Genomic DNA, 19,851 nt, shown 5'->3' on the forward strand with positions numbered 1-19,851 from the left:
AAAGCACCGAGCCTCTCTGTCATCGGATCTCTTCCCCATCACCGGACGGCCGGTCCTCCAACGGGAGCTATCCGGTGGTCACCGACACTCTCTGTCACCAGATCTCTATGGCCGTGGCCGTTCTCCCCTATCGCCAGCCCAAGAAATCCAGCACGCCCGCCATTCTCCCTTTCACCGGCCGTTATCCCCTCTCCCGAGCTCCAGTCGCGACAGTCCATGGCCTTTGGGAAAGGACGTGCCTCAGATCCGAAGCCCCCCCAGGTGGGTTGCCAATCCGATCCCCTCACCCTTTACCATCTCTGTTGACGCTTTCACCGGAGAGGGTGGCAAATGGCACGCAACAGGGTCGGCTCGGTGGATGGTGGCGAGGCACAGATCGGCGACATGGGCTTTTGCAGTGCTGCCGACGTCCTTTGCCGTCGGTTGACGCCACAAGGAGGCGGCGCGGAGGTTGGTAGCTCCGAGATCTGGCTGATGCCGGTGCAATGGTGCTTTGGATTTGGACTTTCGGTTGGGGGTGGGTTTGTTTCTGGGTATTTAAGTGGATGGGTATTTTGGCAGTTGCAATTTGCTGTCTTTCGGTGGGTTAGGCGCCTGTGTCTTCCGATGGGGCGGATTTCTTGCAATAGGTTGGACTGCGGTAGTGGAAGGATGGAGATGGTGGGTTTCCTGCTTAGTTCAACCGGACTCCATCCTACCTGTCTATGTTTTTTAATCGATGAAACACCAATCTTACTTGGAATTCTACGTGTCTAAGTTTTTTAATTGATGAAATGCCACGTAGACTCCACCTCAATTTGTAAGCCTTTCATTGTAAAGGTTTCTAAGTACCTCTAGCATTTCTCAATAAGTTGACACAAGTTGGTGAATATATCAATAAAAGAAAACTATAGAATAAAATATGTAGATATATTAAAGAACAATGAAAAGCCATATCTACTAAGAAATGAAAAATTAGCTACAGAAATATGAAAAAAGAAAAAAAAAACAAAAAAAAAAGAAAAGAAAAGAGAGAGAGAATATTAATAATAGAAAAATATGGAGTTTTTTCCTTGAAAAATATTTTTGTTTTTGAAAGTCTTTCTCAAAATAATATTCTTTCGGCTTTATTTCTAAAATTAATATGTTTTCTATTGCATTTTGAAGGAACAATGAAAAATCATGCATGGAAAAGTAAAATTTGAGATAAAACTAGAAAAAAAATATCAAGAGAGTATTAATGATAGAAAAATTTATTGTTTTTTCCTTAAAACTGTTAGACTACATGCTCCAGCTGTACCCAATCCCACAGTAGATGCCCTTCCTGCCCCTGACGTTGCTGGCAGCCCACATTCAAATGAAGACAAATCTCCATGAATCATGCTCCTGCCATATCAAGAGAATTAATGACTTGCGAGTATAAAGGAAAGAGACGTTGCGTGCAGCCCACAATATTCAAATGAAGACAAATCCAAGAATCATGCTCCTGCCATATCAAGAGAAGTAATGACTTGCGAGTATAAAGGAAAGAGACGTTAAATTACATAGAGAAGGAAAGAGAAGTCAAGTTAGGAATTATGTATTTACTTTTTATGTTAGACAGTGTGCGTATCCTGTATATATGTGTATTGCCATGACTTGTAAAGATTATTGAATACAGAACACAATTTTATCACTTCCTGTTTCATGGTATCAGAGCATTCACAGCCAACGCTCAACTCACGATCCTCCATGTCTTCCTCTAGCAACACCCAAACCAGCACTGCCTTCTCTCTTGCCAGTCCCAGTCCAACAGTTCAAGTTAAGCTTGACAACCACAACTATCCAAGTCGGTTGTCTCAGTTCATGCCAATCCTGCATACTCATGAATTCACGGGCATAGTTGACGGTTCAGAGCCGTGCCCTCCAAAGTTTGTTTCTGATGCTGAAGGTAAAAGAAACACTAAATCCAGAATATGTTAATTGGACAAAGAAGGATCAATGTCTTCTTAGCATGATCCTTGTAACTTTGTCTGAAAACATGTTGTCCACTGTGTTTGGACTTAACACTTCTCGTGAAGCTTGGGTTTCCCTAGCTAACCGATTTGCCTCACAATCCAAGTCTCGAATTACTCAGTTGAAAAGACAGCTCCAAACTATTCGCCAGGACACTAAGACCTGTGCTGAATACCTCCAACTTGCCAAAGGGTTTGCTGACCAATTGGCCATTGTTGGTAATCCTATTGATGATGCAGATTTGATTTCCTTTCTCATTGGTGGTTTGAATTCGTCCTTTAATCCTTTTATTACATCATATTCCCTTGCCACCCGTGACAACAGCATGAAGTTTGATGATTTTCGTGATGAATTACTTAATCATGAAACTCTCTTACAGCAGCAGACAAGTGCTGCAGACTCTGCAACATTTGCTCTTTTTTCTAACAAATCTGCAGGAAATCAAAATGTTGGAAATTGGCAGCACAAAAACAAGCCTCCACAGCATATGAAGTTCTCACCAAGGGCACCTCACCCAACCCTTTCTCCACGACAACACTCATATTCCATGGCCCCAAGATCCAACAATTTTTATCCCAAGCAACAACACTCATATTCTCCAGATTTGAGCCACTCAACACTCCCATGCAGATGGACTGCAACAGAGGACCACACCAGGCCTCAAATTGTTAGCAAGACATTTCGTGCAAAAACTAGGTTTGAGTTAGTGCACTAACGAGGTTGTTCTTTCTCTCTCCTTTCTTCTAGAGGAATTGAGTCGTTCATTTCGGTCTAACTTCGTTACCGTACCCCGGTCTCACTCCGACAGCGTACTATCCTAGACCTCTGCCTATCCCGACATTGATAGAAATTCATAGTTAGGTTAGCCAGCCCGGTAACCCCAACAAGTGGGAGGCTTTGCACTTTCCCTATCATACGATTCTGCCAAACTATTCTATTTCATTCATTCTCCATTCAAAACTGTCTACTCCGGGAACCCATAATCTGACGATTCTTTCATATGATTTTTTTCGTGAATTCGACATTAGTGATCTACGACCATCCTTTCTTCTTTCCATTCCAAAAAGGAATGGTTGGTATGCGGTCCGTCCTTAGAAATACCCGGGGAATCCCCCTTTTGTGATTGTTCCAAAGCGTGCTTCCATTTCTTGTTCTTCAAGCTCAACTGGTCATGCTTCTTTCTCAACCCCTTTCCTCACAGCAGCAGCAGGCCATCATGCCAAATATGTGGAAAAACCAGTCACACAACACTGGATTGTTTCCACCGTATGGACTATTCCTACCAAGGCAAGCACACCCACCACCTCAGTTGGCAGCAATGGTTGCTCAAACCAATGCCACAATTGAAGATCAGCCATGGTATGCCGATAGTGGGGCTAATGCCCACATAACCAATGACTTTGACAACTTGAGCACTTAACAACCTTTCCAGGCTGATGACAGGGTTGCTTTGGTAATGGTGCTGGGCTCCTCATTAAAAATACTAGTTTTTCTACACTTCATTCTTCCTCTAACTCAACTTTTCAACTTAAACAAGTTCTTCACTGCCCACAAGCCACTGCAAATCTTTTATCTATTCAGCATTTTTGCATTGATAATGACTGTTATTTTATTCTTATGGCCAATTATTTTTTTGTGAAGGATTGTCAGACCCATGCAGTGCTCCTGGAGGGCAGAAGTGAGAATGGCCTCTATCCCCTTCGGCTCCGAAGAACATCTCTCAGAGATCACCACTCATTTACGGCTTTTCTTGGAATAAAAACCTCTTCAATGGGGTGGCATTTTAGATTATGGCACCTTGCCTATGATATTGTTTCCCGAATTATTAATAAATTTGATTTACCTTTGTCCTTAAAAAATCTGAATAAAGATGTTGTTTGCACTTCATGTCAACTAGGCAAAAGTAAAAGACAGCCCTTTACTCCATCTCAGCGTGTCTCAACACAACCTCTCCAATTAATTCACACAGATGTGTGGACATCACCCATTTCATCTATAAGCGGCTACAAATATTACGTAGTCTTTATCGATGATTTTTCCCGCTATTCTTGGATTTATCCCCTGCATGCCAAATCTGGTGTTTTTGATCAATTTGTTAAATTCAAACTTATGGTTGAGAATCAATTCTCTCTCACCATCAAGCAAGTGCAATCCGATGGTGGAGGTGAATATAATTCTCTCCAATTTCAATCTTTTTTCACCAAATCTGGGATAATCCATAGAAAATCATGTCCTCACACATCTCAACAAAACGGTCTTGCTGAGAGGAAATTGCGTCATATTTTAGAAACCGGTTTAACTCTTCTTGCTCATGCTCATCTATCCAATAAATATTGGGTAGATGCCTTCCTCACCGCAGTCTACATCATTAACCGGTTACCTACTCCCCTTTTAGATTTTCAATCCCCTTTCTCCAAGCTCTTTAGCAAAGAACCGGATTATCAAAGCCTTCGGGTTTTTGGGGTGCAAATGCTACCCCCTTCTCCGTCCTCATGAGTTGCATAAGTTAGAATATAGGTCCAAGCCATGTATATTTTTGGGTTACCATCATGCAGGGTATAAGTGTCTTGATCCTATAACAAATAAGGTTTATCTTTCTAGACATGTGGTGTTTGATGAGAATGCTTTTCCAGCCAAGGAAACCTTGGCCCAGCTGCTGCCCTCCAAGCTTGCTGCACAAGATGATCCCCATGTAAGTTTTTCTTTTCCCTTTATTTCTTCCTCGCCACCTACCCTTACTGAACCCGTAACTTCTCCTCTCATCTCACACGTTGCACCTCCTGCCCCCACGCCTTCCTCTGTTGCTCCCCCTTCTCACCACGTCAACAACCCAAATGTCCCCGTAGCCTCTCCTCCTAGCTCACACATTGAACCTCATGCCCCACACCTTCCCATGATGCTCCCTCTTCTCACCACGTTGACCCTCATGCCCCCACGCCTTCCCATGTTGCAGCCCCTCCTCACCACGTTAGCCCTCCACATACAGATTTTGGTTCTTCTTCATCTGATGGACCCACTCCCCCCACACCTTCCCACATTGCATCATCCACTTCACCAGCCTCGCCTTCCCCTACTCCACCCGTGGACCACCCCCTCTCGCACTCTGCTCCATCTCAGTCCCCTACCATTGTCCCTACCCCCTCACCTCCACCTCTTCCCCGCATGCTTACCCGTTCCCAAACCGGATCCCTCAAACCCAAACCCTTCCCTGATTTCAAACTTTTTCACTCTACTAAACACCCGTTTCAGTCCTATCACACTATCCTATCCGAGAAGGAGCCCACCAGCTTTACTAAAGCAACCACAAATTCACGATGGAGGGAAGCTATGCTTCAGGAATTTCAGGCCTTGGTTTCTAATGGCACTTGGACCTTGTGTCCGCGCCCCTTACATCACAATATTGTTCGCAATAAGTGGGTGTATAAAATCAAACAAAAACCGGATGGCTCCGTTGAGAGATTTAAGGCTGGACTTGTGGCAAGGGGTTTTGAGCAAAGGTGTGGTATCGACTATAATGAGACATTCAGTCCCGTGATTAAACCCTCAACAATACAAATTATTCTCAGTTTAGCAATTCAGTTTGATTGGTCTATCCATCAATTGGATATTTCAAATGCTTTTTTACATGGTTACCTTGGGGAAGAGGTGTTCATGGAACAACCTCAAGGGTTTGTGGACAAGGCTCATCCCGACTATGTTTGTAAACTTTACAAATAATTATATGGCCTCAAGCAAACTCCCCGAGCTTGGTTTAATCGCCTTTCATCATTTCTGCAGGACCTTGGCTTTGTAGCATCCTTGGTGGATCCATCATTATTTATTTTCACTCATGAGCACATTCGGTTATTTATGCTTATATATGTTGATAATATAATTCTCACAGGTTCTCATGCTGCTACTATTCAGTCTCTCATCTCCACTCTCCAGCAGGAATTCCCTTTGAAGGACCTTGGGCCTCTTGGCTTTTTCCTTGGCATTGAAGCCACCCGAATTGCTGCTGGCCTTCACTTATGTCAGGCCAAATATATTTCCGATTTACTCCATCGCGTTCAGATGCAAGGTGCCAAACCGTCCACTTCTCCGTGTTCCTCCAGCACCAAACTCTCCAAGTTTGATGGGGTTCCTCTCTCAGATCCTTCCGAATACAGTCATGTTGTTGGTTCTCTTCAGTATTGCACCCTTACCAGGCCCGAGATTGCATTTGTTGTTAACCAACTCTGTCAACACTTACAGACCCCCACGACAGCTCATTGGACTGCTGCAAAAAGAGTCCTCCGTTACCTGGAAAATTCTGTTGATCATGGTTTACTTTACACTAAGGACCCCGTACATTATCTGCTTATTGTGATGCTGATTGGGCTGGAAGCCCTGATGACCGTAGGTCTACTTCAGGCTCTACCATTTTTCTTAGCAACTGTCTCGTGGCTTGGAGTGCTAAGAAACAGGCCATTGTTTCATGGTCCAGTACGGAGGCGGAATATCGTGCCTTGGCCCTCACCACTGCCGATTTATTTTGGATCCGGATGTTGTTCAAAGACCTTGGAATCTCCATTCCTTCTGTCCCTACCTTATGCTGTGATAATGTAAGTGCTATTGCTTTGGCTTCCAACCCGGTATTTCATGCACGGACTAAACACATCGAGGTAGATTATCACCTCGTGCACGAAAAAGTGGTTAACCGTGACATCTCTGTTAAGTTCATATCTTCAGGTGATCAACTTGCCGATGTCTTCACTAAAGGTCTTACTTCGGCTCAATTCTTATTCTTCAAGTCCAAGCTCATAGTGGTTCCCCCCATTAGCTTGCGGGGGGCTGTTAGACTACATGCTCCAGCTGTACCCAATCCCACAGTAGATGCCCTTCCTGCCCCTGACGTTGCTGGCAGCCCACATTCAAATGAAGACAAATCTCCATGAATCATGCTCCTGCCAGATCAAGAGAATTAATGACTTGCGAGTATAAAGGAAAGAGACGTTGCGTGCAGCCCACAATATTCAAATGAAGACAAATCCAAGAATCATGCTCCTGCCATATCAAGAGAAGTAATGACTTTTGAGTATAAAGGAAAGAGACGTTAAATTACATAGAGAAGGAAAGAGAAATCAAGTCAGGAATTATGTATTTACTTTCTATGTTAGACAGTGTGCGTATCCTGTATATATGTGTATTGCCATGACTTGTAAAGATTATCGAATACAGAACACAATTTTATCACTTCCTGTTTCAAAAACATGACAATGTATCTTTTCCTTTTTCCCAGAATAGTCTTGTTTATTTTGTTTTTCTTAAATTAATGCATTTTACATTGCACTATCTTGTCAAAACGATGGAAAAAAACATGAATTAATTTTAGACTTTGTCTTCCTCCCACGGCCCATAATCATACTTAGCAAATAAATCCTGATATTCTTCGTAGGTGAATAATTTGAGAAAATAAAAGGCGATTTAGAATAAAATGAATAATCTAACTAACATATCAAGAAAGGAAATAAGTTATAAACAAGGAAAAAATTGTTTGACAAGAGTCAGTGAATATATTAATAAAAGGAAACCATGGAATAGAATATAAAAATATATTAGAAGAATAATGAATAAAAAAAAAAGACGTATCTAAAAAGGTGAAATAAGATACTGATCAAGAAGGCAAACAAGAGAATATTGATCATAGAAATTTTTCTTTCAAAAATAATGTGGTTTATAAAAATAAAATAAAAAAAGTTTTCAAAATAGTCCTCGATATCGGTCTATTTTTCTAAAATTAATGTCTTTTATGCTACGAGTAATGATTCATTGCCACCTTTCTATACAATTTTTCACCATCTTGCTTATGTGGCAAGGTGGTCCCCCACCTTATTTTATTTTTAAAACTCAAAAAGTAGTAGGGGATCACCTTGCCACATAGACAAGGTGATGAAAAGTTGTATAAAAAGGTGGCAATGAATCATTACTCTTTATGCTACATGTTGAAGGAAGGATCGATTGACTTCAGTGTTGTAAAAGAAAAGCATATTTGCTGTTAAAAAATGAACGGTGAGGATTGAATGACAGAACTTTTAAGACACGGCCGTCTTCTTTCAAAAGAACTCATGGCCGATTGAAGAAAAAAAAACAACTTACGGATTGTTTTAAACGACACTTTGGTTTTTTTTGTTTTCTTGAGAATTCCAAACTCATGAAGTATATCCTTTCTTCGAATTGTCTTCCTTTCTACTAAAACAAACAAACTCATTAGTCATTGTTTGGCACAGTGTAGCTCCTCTAAGTGCAGCAATTTCCTCTTTCTTCAACGGCTCCTTGTGTCCTTCATTTCTCTTTCTCTCTCTATAAACATATGGATTTGGTTGTTAATGTGTATTTTGTTGTTGGTTTGAAGAATTTTATTTTAATGTGATATAAATGTGAAAATTATTTTCTATATTTTTAAGATATATTGTTCTATGTTTGAATTGTTTGTTAAATCATTAGTTATTTTAAGAACTTAAATTGATGGGAGTGAGTGAATTTAACCAATTAACTAATTTTTAATTTTAAAAGTCAAGAAGTGAAATATTTAATGAAACAAGCAATAAACTGTAAAGTAAAAGTTTGAACTCATAGCTTTTGCTTTAATACAATATAAATCACATGTCATCTCAAAAGGTTAGGCTAATGGGAGAAAATAAATTTAATTCTTTAATAAATATTTTAACAAAATTGGGACTATCAACAACGGTGAATTAGGATTATGTTCTATAAAAAAACAAAATAAATATGAAAACAAGATTCTTATTTAGCACTGGACTGGATTGATACACCACTTGATTAGAACAAAGATCATCACAGTACTTCCCTTGATTCATCTACCTCACATTTTGTCGGTGGTTACAATATGGCAATACTTTTCCTCCTTGGGTTCTATTTATGCTCCATTTGTTTCGGTGTAAAATTGTTTCTGTCGTAAAATATTTTTAGGGAAGTCATTTTTCAAAAAAAAATTACAAATATATTTTATATTTTTATTCAATCATATTAATTTTAAAAATCAAATTTTATTCCCAACATAAAAAATATTAATGTAAAATGATATAAAAATATTTTTTATATTTGGTGCATACGGATTCCAGCAAAAGTAGCCAAAATCTGGCCATTTGTGTCGAATTCCAACGTAGATCGCCGGAATCTAGCACAAAATGGCTGGAAGCCGGCCATCCTGGCCAGATCCCATCTAGTTGGTTGGGATCCTATTGTTCTGGGAGGATCTCGGCCAGATCTGTCCAGGATCCCAACTAGACGGCCAGGATCCAGCCATTTTGGTCTGATTCGGACCAGTTTGGCCGGAATCTTGCACAGTGTCACCGAAATTCGGCGAAGGTAGCCAAATATCGCTGGATTCCAGCATAATTTTTTAGATTCCGACACCGACAATCTGGTTTGTCGGAATCCAGCAATAGTCGACTGCTTGAATGTAAAGGTCGACTACGTTGTTTAAAAGAGGGTTGACTGCGTCTGCTATCTACGGAAAATGATTTATACTATTAAAAAGCGTAAATCATTTTCCAAAATTTACTAAGCATTTTTTGTCAAACGAAAATCATTTTTCTGTTGACCATTATTTTCGCCCTTACCAAACACCAAAAAATATCAAAATCATTTTCCAGAAACCATTTTACACTGAAACAAACGGAGCATAAGTTAATTTAATATCTTCTCCATCAACTAAGCAAGTTATAGATTGAGCATACGACGGTCATATTTTATAACGGTCATTTATCTAACGCAATAATTTTTCAAACTTAGAATTTTAAATTTCATATGATCGAATTATGTTATCACTACAAAAAACTTGCTCATTATCGGCAACAAATTGTCACTGCTAATGTGTTCGTTGGTAATAGTCAAACGCAAATGATTATTAGTGGCGACATGTTGGAGTCGCCGCGAATGTTTGCTAAATAGCGATGATATGTTTCACTGCTAATAATAATTTTGTGCCCAGCCAAAAAAGAAAATTGAACCGAAACTAGAAGTCGCCACTATTTGTCTAACATTAGTATTCAAAAATATATATATTCAAAAATATATTTTTTAATTTTTGCTATTTGCTTTAATTTGACGTGTAGCACATCAACAAGATATGATTCATACCTATTACCAAACAAGTGTTCCAACAAAATAAAATATTAATTTTTCATAACATTTAATATTAAAGATTTAAACATCATTACATTACAACTAAATAAAATTATTTACAAAAATTTACCCAAAATATAATTACATGAAATCTGTGAAAACAGAATACAAAAGAACAGTCCTTCAACCTATGGAGTAAGTTTCAAATTGATGCAACTTCTACTCGAGCGCATAACTATCTTATTATACCTTTGAAGACCCTCTTCAATAAGGGTGAAATAACCGTCATCTCTAATAACTATCCACTAACCACTTATAACTACTAACCGTACAACCTCAAAATCATTAAAACCGCTTTAAAAACCTCTAACCAGTAATCACAAACCCCCTACAGTGGTGATTAGCGGTTTTTACAAAGGCAATTAGCGGTTATAACTGCTAACCGCCTTTATTATTATTATTATATTTTTTGTATTTTTTTTATACATAAAACAACTTGTTTCGTGTTTAACACCAAAACGGCATCGTTTTGGCATTTAGGGTAAAAAAAAATATAAAAAAATAAAAAATAAAAAATAAAAAAAAATCTATGGAACTCTCTCACTCCCACACTTGCGCCGCACACCCTCCCCTCTCTCTCAACTCTCACTCTCTCTCAGTCTGCTCTCATCGCTCTCTCTGCAAGTGATTCAAAGCATCATATGTACCACCAGATTTGAAGGATTGGGCTTTGTGGGTAGCTTTTGTTTGTGCCTTTTTTTCTTTTTTTCTTTTTTTTTTAATGAATAAAAGCTTTCATAGAACAACAAACAAAAACAACCCTCTAGTGAAAACTGGAACACAATCCGACAAACCCGGATTACATCAACACCACAACCAACAAAGTAGCACTGCAACAAAAACACAAACACCCAACCTTACAACCTACCAACACATACAGCAAACCCACCCACCAAAAACTAAAGTAGAAGCTCAAAGAGCAACAACAGAAAACAACAAGACAGCAATCAAAACAAGCTCAAAAACATATATTAGCTATAGATATTCCACTAGGCAATAAGTTCCAAATTCTTCCTAGAACACCGAAACCTGCCCTGAGCCAAAACTCTCGCACGAACATCCCCTTTAATATGGGCAAAAATGGATTCCTCAGTACGAGGAGTATTATGGTGAAGCAAATCATTTCTCTGCCTCCAAAGCTAATAAACTGTAGCTCCCAAGCTGAGTCTTCCTAGATTAGCCTTCAAGCTTCTACCACTCAAAACAGCAGCTCCCCAACTAGGAATATCATCCCAGTCCAAAGGCGCTTGAAGCACAGAGCACTCGGTCATAATATTTGTCCAAATTCGGGAACTGAAGCTACATCCAAAGAAGAGATGCTCAATACTCTCTTGAGCACTATAACAGAACAAACAAAGGCTATTCCCATTGTAACCCCAATAACACATCTTTTGTTTTGTAACCAAAGCATTCAAGAATACAAGCCAAAGAATAAATGCATGTTTTGGTATGGCCACGGGGAACCAAACCAATTTCTACCAATTAACAACTGGAAAACTCACTCTTAACTTCCCCCAAGTTTCAACACAAATGTATTTCCCATTTCTAGAATCACAAACTAGTTCATCAATATATCCCAAGGCAACTTCATGTAGCTGGCTTTGAATATCAATTGTTTGTTAAATCATTAGTTATTTTAAGAACTTAAATTGATGGGAGTGAGTGAATTTAACCAATTAACTAATATTTAATTTTAAAGGTCAAGAAGAGAATATTTTATTTTGATGTGATATAAATGTGAAAATTATTTTCTATATTTTTAAGATATATTGTTCTATGTTTGAATTGTTTGTTAAATCATTAGTTATTTTAAGAACTTAAATTGATGGGAGTGAGTGAATTTAACCAATTAACTAATTTTTAATTTTAAAAGTCAAGAAGTGAAATATTTAATGAAACAACCAATAAACTGTAAAGTAAAAGTTTGAACCCATATATAGCTTTTGCTTTAATACAATATAAATCACATGTCATCTCAAAAGGTTAGGCTAATGGGAGAAAATAAATTTAATTCTTTAATAAATATTTTAAAATTAGGACTATCAACAATGGTGAATTAGGATTATGTTCTATAAAAAAAAAAAAAAAAAAAAAAAAAAAAAAAAAAAAAAAAATGAAAACAAGATTCTTATTTAGCACTGAACTGGATTGATACACCACTTGATTAGAACAAAGATCATCACAGTACTTGTACTTCCCTTGATTCATCTACCTCACATTTGTCAGTGGTTACAATATGGCAATTCTTTTCCTCCTTGGGTTCTATTTATAGTCCGTTTGTTTCGATGTAAAATAGTTTTCGTCGTAAAATATTTTTAGGGAAGCCATTTTTCAAAAAAATATTTTCCATTGAAATTATTTTCTAATATTTGGTGCGTACGGAAAATTACAAATATATTTTATATTTTTATTCAATCATATTAATTATAAAAATCAAATTTTATTCTCAACATAAAAAATATTAATGTAAAATGATATAAAAATATTTTTTATATTTGACGCATATGGATTCCGGCAAAAGTGGCCGGAATCTGGCCATTTGTACCGAATTCTAGCGTAGATCGCCGGAATCTGGCACAAAATGGCTGGAAGCCGGCCGTCCTGGCCAGATCCCATCTAGTTGGTTGGGATCCTGTCATTCTAGGAGGATCCTGGCCAAAACGGCCAGATCTGTCCAGGATCCCAACTAGATGGCTAGGATCCGGCCATTTTGGCCGAAATCTTGCACATTGCCGCCGAAATCCAGCGAAAGTAGCCAAATGTCGCCGGATTCCACCATAATTTTTTAGATTTCGGCACCGACAATCTAGGTTGACTGCGTCTGCTATCTACGGAAAATGATTTACGCTATTAAAAAGCGTAAATCATTTTCCAAAATTTACCAAACATTTTTTGTCAAACGAAAATCATTTTTCCGTTGACCATTATTTTCGCCCATACCAAACACTAGAAAATGCCGAAATCATTTTCCAGAAACCATTTTACGCTAAAACAAACAGAACATAAGTTAATTTAATATCTTCTCCGTCAATTAAGCCAAGTTATAGATTGAACATACGACGGTCATATTTTATAACGGTCATTTATCTAACGCAATAATTTTTCAAACTTAGAATTTTAAATTTCATATGATCGAATTATGTTATCACTACATAAATCTTGCTCATTATCGGCAACAAATTGTCATTGCTAATGTGTTCGCTGGTAATAGTCAGACGCAAATGATTATTAGCGGCGACATGTTGAAGTCGCCGCTAATGTTTGCTAAATAGCGATGATATGTTTAATTGCTAATAATAATTTTGAGCCAAGCAAAAAAAGAAAATTGAACTGAAACTAGAAGTCGCCACTATTGGTCTAACATTAGCGGAGACATCGACAATAATAATATTAAAACTTTAAAATATATATTTTAATTTTCTTTTTATTTTTATTTTTTGCTATTTGCTTTAATTTGACGTGTAGCACATCAGCAAGATATGATTCATACCTATCACCAAACAAGTGTTCCAACAAAATAATATATTAATTTTTCATAACATTTAATATTAAAGATTTAAACATCATTACATTACAACTAAATAAAATTATTTACAAAAATTTACCCAAAATATAATTACATGAAATTTGTGAAAACAGAATACAAAAGAACAGTCCTTCAACCTATGGAGTAAGTTTCAAATTGATGCAACTTCTACTCGAGCGCATAACTATCTTATTATACCTTTGAAGACCCTCTTCAATAAGGGTGAAATAACCGTCATCTCTAATAACTATCCACTAACCACTTATAACTACTAATCGTACAATCGCAAAATCATTAAAACCGCTTTAAAAACCGCTAACCAGTAATCACAAACCTCCTACAGTGGTGATTAGCGGTTTTTACAAAGGCAATTAGCGGTTATAACCGCTAACCGCCTTTTTATTATTATTATTATTATTATTATTATTATTATTATTATTATTATTATTATTATTATTATTATATACATAAAACAACCCGTTTTCGTGTTTAACACCAAAACGGCGTCGTTTTGGCATTTAGGGTTTAAAAAAAAAAAAAAAATCTATGGAACTCTCTCACTCCCACACTTGGCGCCGCACACCCTCCCCTCTCTCTCAACTCTCACTCTCTCTCAATCTACTCTCATCTCTCTCTCTCTGCATGGGATTCACTGGCATCATATGTACCACCAGATTTGAAGGATTGGGCTTTGTGGGTAGCTTTTGTTTGTGCCTTTTTTTTTTTTTTTTTTTTTTTTATGAATAAAAGCTTCCATAGAATAACAAACAAATACAACCCTCCAGTGAAAACTGGAACACAATCTGACAAACTCGGATTACATCAACATCACAGCCAACAAAGTAGGACTGCAGCAAAAACACAAACACCCAAATTTACAACCTACCAGCACATACAGCAAACCCACCCACCAAAAACTAAAGCAGAAGCTCAAAGAGCAACAATAGAAAACAAGAAGACAGCAATCAAAACAAGTTCAAAAACATATATTAGCTATTGATATTCCACTGGGCAGTAAGTTTCAAATTCTTCCTAGAACACCGAAACCTGCCCTGAGCCAAAACTCTCGCATGAACATCCCCTTTAATATGTGCAAAAATGGATTCTTCAGTACGAGGAGTATTATGGTGAAGCAAATCGTTTCTCTGTTGAGTCTCCCCAGATTAGCCTTCAAGCTTCTACCACTTAAAACAGCAGCTCCCCAATTAGGAATATCATCCCAGTCCAAAGGCGCTTGAAGCACATAGCACTCGGCCATAATATTTGTCCAAATTCGGGAACTGAATCTACATCTAAAGAAGAGATGCTCAATACTCTCTTGAGCACTATAACAGAACAAACAAAGGCTATTCCCATTGTAACCCCAACATCACATCTTTTGTTTTGTAACCAAAGCATTCCAGAACACAAGCCAAAGAATAAATGCATCTTTTGGTATGGCCATGGGGAACCAAACCAATTTCCACCAATTAACAACTGGAAAACTCACTCTTAACTTCTTTCAACACAAGTATATTTCCCATTTCTAGAATCTCAAACTAGTTCATCAATATATCCCAAGGCAACTTCATGTAGCTGGCTTTGAATATCAACTAGTGTATCAGACCTAGCACTAGCCCAAAACCAATTTCCATTCTTTATGACAGTAGCCCACTTAGTATTAAGGGAAAAACCAGAATCATAAACAATTCTATATTCATATTGATCAAGCAAATAGCTGGCAGGGTGCCAATGATCCAACCAAAGAAACATCCTACTTCAATCACCAACTTTGAACCAGATAAACTTCTTAGCTAGATCTCTAAGTTGAAGGAGTTCTTTTCAACACCAAGAGCAAGACACAGGAACTGAAACCTGCCAAAAGGTTCATTTCTTCAGGCAATTTGCCTCAACCCATGCTACCCACATCGAGCCAGCTTTAATAAAAAGGTTCCAAATATGATTCATCATTGAAGCCTTATTCCAAACTTCATTACTTTTTATCCCTAAACCTCCTTCCTTCTTAGGAGCACAAATCTTCTCCCAAGCCACCTTAGCATGAGTTTTAGAATCACTTCCTTCCCACAGGAACTTATTAAGCCCCATTGGATAACACTCTGTACAGTTTCTTTGAAACAAAATCTTCACCAACCTAATTATTAGTCCAAGTATGAAAGCAGCCCGAGAAACTTAGATCATCAATCTCCAGCTGTTGAATGCACTCCAAAAACTCCCTTTCATAGCAAGAAAAACCCTTCTTACCCCACTTCTCTTGAGGATAACGGATAACATTGAAATCCCCAATTATTAGCCAAGGGAGAGTATTCAATGTCTCTTTAATTAACCGCAATTCCTACAGCAACTTCCTTCTTTCGGTCCCAAAATTTGATCCATAGACACCAGACAACATCCAAGAAACGCCAGAATCCTTAGATATAACTTTGCAAGTAATAACTTGCTCATGTATATCATAAGGCTCCAAAACATATTCTCCAGGATCCCAACAAATCCAAATCTTCCCCAGATAATGCTGAGAATAGTCATTAATAACTTTCCAACCAGGCAACATACTAGCCACAATCCGAGGGAAATTATCAACCTTCACCCGAGTCTCAACAAAGCAAACAATAGACAAATTAAGCCTTCTAACCACCTTCCTAACCTCTTTTTGTTTTAGGGGCATGTTAAGGCCCCTAACATTCCAAGAGAGAAGCTTCATAGCCCACCTAGAGGAGAAAAGCCCCTATCAGTAGGGCTTGCATTCAGCTTTCCATTCCCCTTATCTCGAGAAGAAACAACCTTCTCAAAAGCCTCAAGAAATGTGGTAGTTGTTCTCAACCTAACCTCTATATCTTCTTCCATTTCCTTCTCCAAATTGCCTATAACATCAAAGGAATTCGAAAGCCGAATCCTATCCATCTTACTCTTAGGCTTTGAACCACCATCTGATTTACTGATGACTTTTTTCATGCATACGTGTTTTGAGTTGTTAAAGAGAGAGAGTGAAGAAAATTCAAAGAGGTAGATAGATTGAACTTCAGTTCTCCTTCCTCCTTACTGCTGGACCAAAATTAGAGGAAGAGAGAAAGGAGAATTAAAGGGAAATGTTTCTGCAGAGAGAGCAATGAGAAGCCGAGAGAGAGAACTTGAAGAATTAAGAGGGAACTGAAAAGAGAGAGTGACGCGATCGAAGGATGATGTAGGACGGAATTTAATAATATTTTCGGTGCAAACGAAAATAGAAGAGTTGCCAAAAATAATATTGAAGTAGAGCCGTTTGATTAGAAGTTTACCTGTTTGCAGACAATGGAAGTACAAAAGGAAAGACTTGATATTCAAACCAAGAGTTTATTTTATTTTATTTCTTTCTTAGAATTAAGACTTTATTTCCTTTACTCATTAGGACTAGATTTGCTTTATGTATTTCTTTTCCTTTTAGAATAAGTTTTACTTTTACTACTAGAATAAGGTTTACTATTGGTATTAGGAAAGGTTTACTTTTACTACTAGGGATAGGTTTACTTTTTCTACAAGTATTTCTCTTCTATAAATAGGCTTGCTTATTATGTAAAAGAATCAATAGAATTGTTATAAAATTAGAGAATTCTCTCTCAAATACTCTGCGAAGTTTTATCTTTCTTTTAGCCTGCGGGCTTGTTTTATCTTTTGGGGTAGAAGACGAAGACGCTTCTCCTTGCAAACTCAAAGACGCTGTTCTTTGATTAGTTACCTTAGTCTTCCGCTACGTCAGTTGGTATCAGAGCAGGCTTTATCCTGATCATGGCCAATCAACGCAACGGTGACGAACTTCTCCAACAACGCCGCTTGTAGGGGAGGGGCTCTTTTGAGAGCCAAATTCATGGGGTATTCGAGCCGGCGTTATTCGGGTTCGATGGCCAACTTATATCACAGTAATAACTTCTCTAACGATGCCTTTTCCAACAATGAGAATCCCTTTAACGACATTGCTCGTGACAGGGAAGCTTTTTGGAGAGCTGAATTCCAAGAATTCCAACCGATCATGCAAACGATGCTATAGGAGATGCGACAGACGCAAAAAATGATGGGGCGCATGCTCATGGGTCCTATTCGTAATCACAGGTACAATGATACCCATGTTAACTATGGGATCCGAGTGAGGCATACTCGTCACCAACGACTTGCACCTATAAACCAACCACCGGTCTATGAAGATCTTAGTGATGATGATGTAAGTTGTGTTCAACCCGTTTCTAACTATATTTATGAATTTCCAAATAGGAAACCCATATATGAAGATAATGTTAGTTACGATGAAAAAGTGGAGTTGTCGTCAGAGAACCAACATGTGCAACCACAACCATTGGTTCCAACTACTGTACCAGTGGAAGAATATTCACCACAAGCGCAGCTCATCACGATCACCACAGAAATAATTGACAATGGTGATTCCTTTAAAGAAGACAATCAAGTTGAAGGTGACATTAAGAAAAAAAATATTTGGAGAAATTATAGAATGAGACAAAAAGGAAACGTCGTGTCTTGGCACTATCTACATAGATTTTTCCAAGTATCTTTCTCCGGAAGAGCCGCACGCTATCTATGTAGATTTCTTCAAGTATCTTTCTTTGGAAGAGCCTCGTGTGATTTATCGCAAAGAAAACTCAAGGACGAGTTTTTTTCAAGTGGGGGTGTCTGATGTAGGACAGAATTTAATAATATTTTCGGTGCAAACGAAAATAGAAGAGTTGCCAAAAATAATATTGAAGCAGAGCCGTTTGATTAGAAGTTTACCTGTTTGCAGACAATGGAAGTACAAAAGGAAAGACTTGATATTCAAACCAAGAGTTTATTTTATTTTATTTCCTTCTTAGAATTAAGACTTTATTTCCTTTACTCATTAGGACTAGATTTGCTTTATGTATTTCTTTTCCTTTTAGAATAAGTTTTACTTTTACTACTAGAATAAGGTTTACTATTGGTATTAGGAAAGGTTTACTTTTACTACTAGGGATAGGTTTACTTTTTCTACAAGTATTTCTCTTCTATAAATAGGCTTGCTTATTATGTAAAAGAATCAATGGAATTGTTATAAAATTAGAGAATTCTCTCTCAAATACTCTGCGGAGTTTTATCTTTCTTTTAGCCTGCGGGCTTGTTTTATCTTTTGGGGTAGAAGACGAAGATGCTTCTCCTTGCAGAATCAAAGACGCTGTTCTTCCGCTATGTCAAAGGAGGAATGGGTTCTTTTTATACACGTTTGAACTGTGGAGATTGCTCCACCTTGATCTAATCCAAGGGCTGAAAATCGTAGCTGGGAAGCAAGTTTGATATTAGATAATTTTGGTTTCAAAATCGGATAGCTAGGTGTTCGATTGATTTGCAACCTGCAGAACAAGTTCACTCGATCGACCATCTTAGGCGATCGAGCGCACCCGAGAATCCAGCAATACTGTGATATTTACATGTATATATCTAGTATTTATTATTATTATTATTATTATTATATATATATATATATATTTTCCCGGGCGTTAAACAAGCTAGGTCACAAGTGTGAAGAAATTAGAGCAAGAGCAATTCATCTATTTAAACTGAAAGTGAAGAAGAGGTTAGATTGACGATATCCCATTGCACTCCTATTCCCACAACTTCCATCCATAATTTTGAAGGGTCTGCTTCAATGGAAGGAAACAACTGGTATGCATGGGACATCGTGGGCTGACCAGTGGGACTCCAACCTCGACCCTGCCCCGAACATAAGCAATGCATGCTAAAAAGAAAAGAAGGAAAAATTGGGCTGCCCAAGTGAAAAATTGGGCTACGTTCGAGGTAGGTGAGAAAGAAAAGAAGATTGAAAAGAAAAGAAAAGAAAAGAAAGAAGGAAAAGAAGAGAGGGTGTTCAGAGAAGGAGAATGAGAGAGGTTCAAGAGAAATATTAAAAAAAAAAAAGAAAAAAAAAATACTTCCACAAACAATGGAATGTGGAGTTACGTTCACAAATTTAAGATAAAACTATTTTAAATTTTCAGTAAATAATGGGATGGAATGGCTTTTTTACGATTTTTCTTGGCTATTCTCAATCTAAAAGGAAAAGGTGCATAATCTTTAGGAGTGCTCTAACCAGATTGAAGAATTAATGTTAGAATTTCTTCTAGTGTATTTCTTGTGTCTATTTAGAATAACATAAATGTAAAAGAAAATTACATTTATGTCCTTTTAGA

At 37.8% G+C, this 19,851-nt stretch overlaps 1 protein-coding gene across 1 annotated transcript; it reads left to right on the forward strand.

Annotated features, from left to right (window-relative positions):
* The first annotated feature begins 330 nt into the window (after nt 1–330).
* On the forward strand, nt 331–6,890 carry LOC133879040 (uncharacterized). The gene is made up of 8 exons (XM_062317590.1): nt 331–640; nt 1,676–1,909; nt 2,055–2,670; nt 3,109–3,344; nt 4,530–4,666; nt 5,224–5,674; nt 5,858–6,250; nt 6,295–6,890. The coding sequence occupies exons 1-8, from the start codon at nt 331–333 to the stop codon at nt 6,888–6,890; spliced, it is 2,973 nt and encodes a 990-aa protein (XP_062173574.1).
* The last annotated feature ends 12,961 nt before the right edge of the window (nt 6,891–19,851 follow it).

Source organism: Alnus glutinosa, chromosome 10 (genome assembly GCF_958979055.1).
Source record: "Alnus glutinosa chromosome 10, dhAlnGlut1.1, whole genome shotgun sequence".
NCBI lineage: Eukaryota > Viridiplantae > Streptophyta > Magnoliopsida > Fagales > Betulaceae > Alnus > Alnus glutinosa.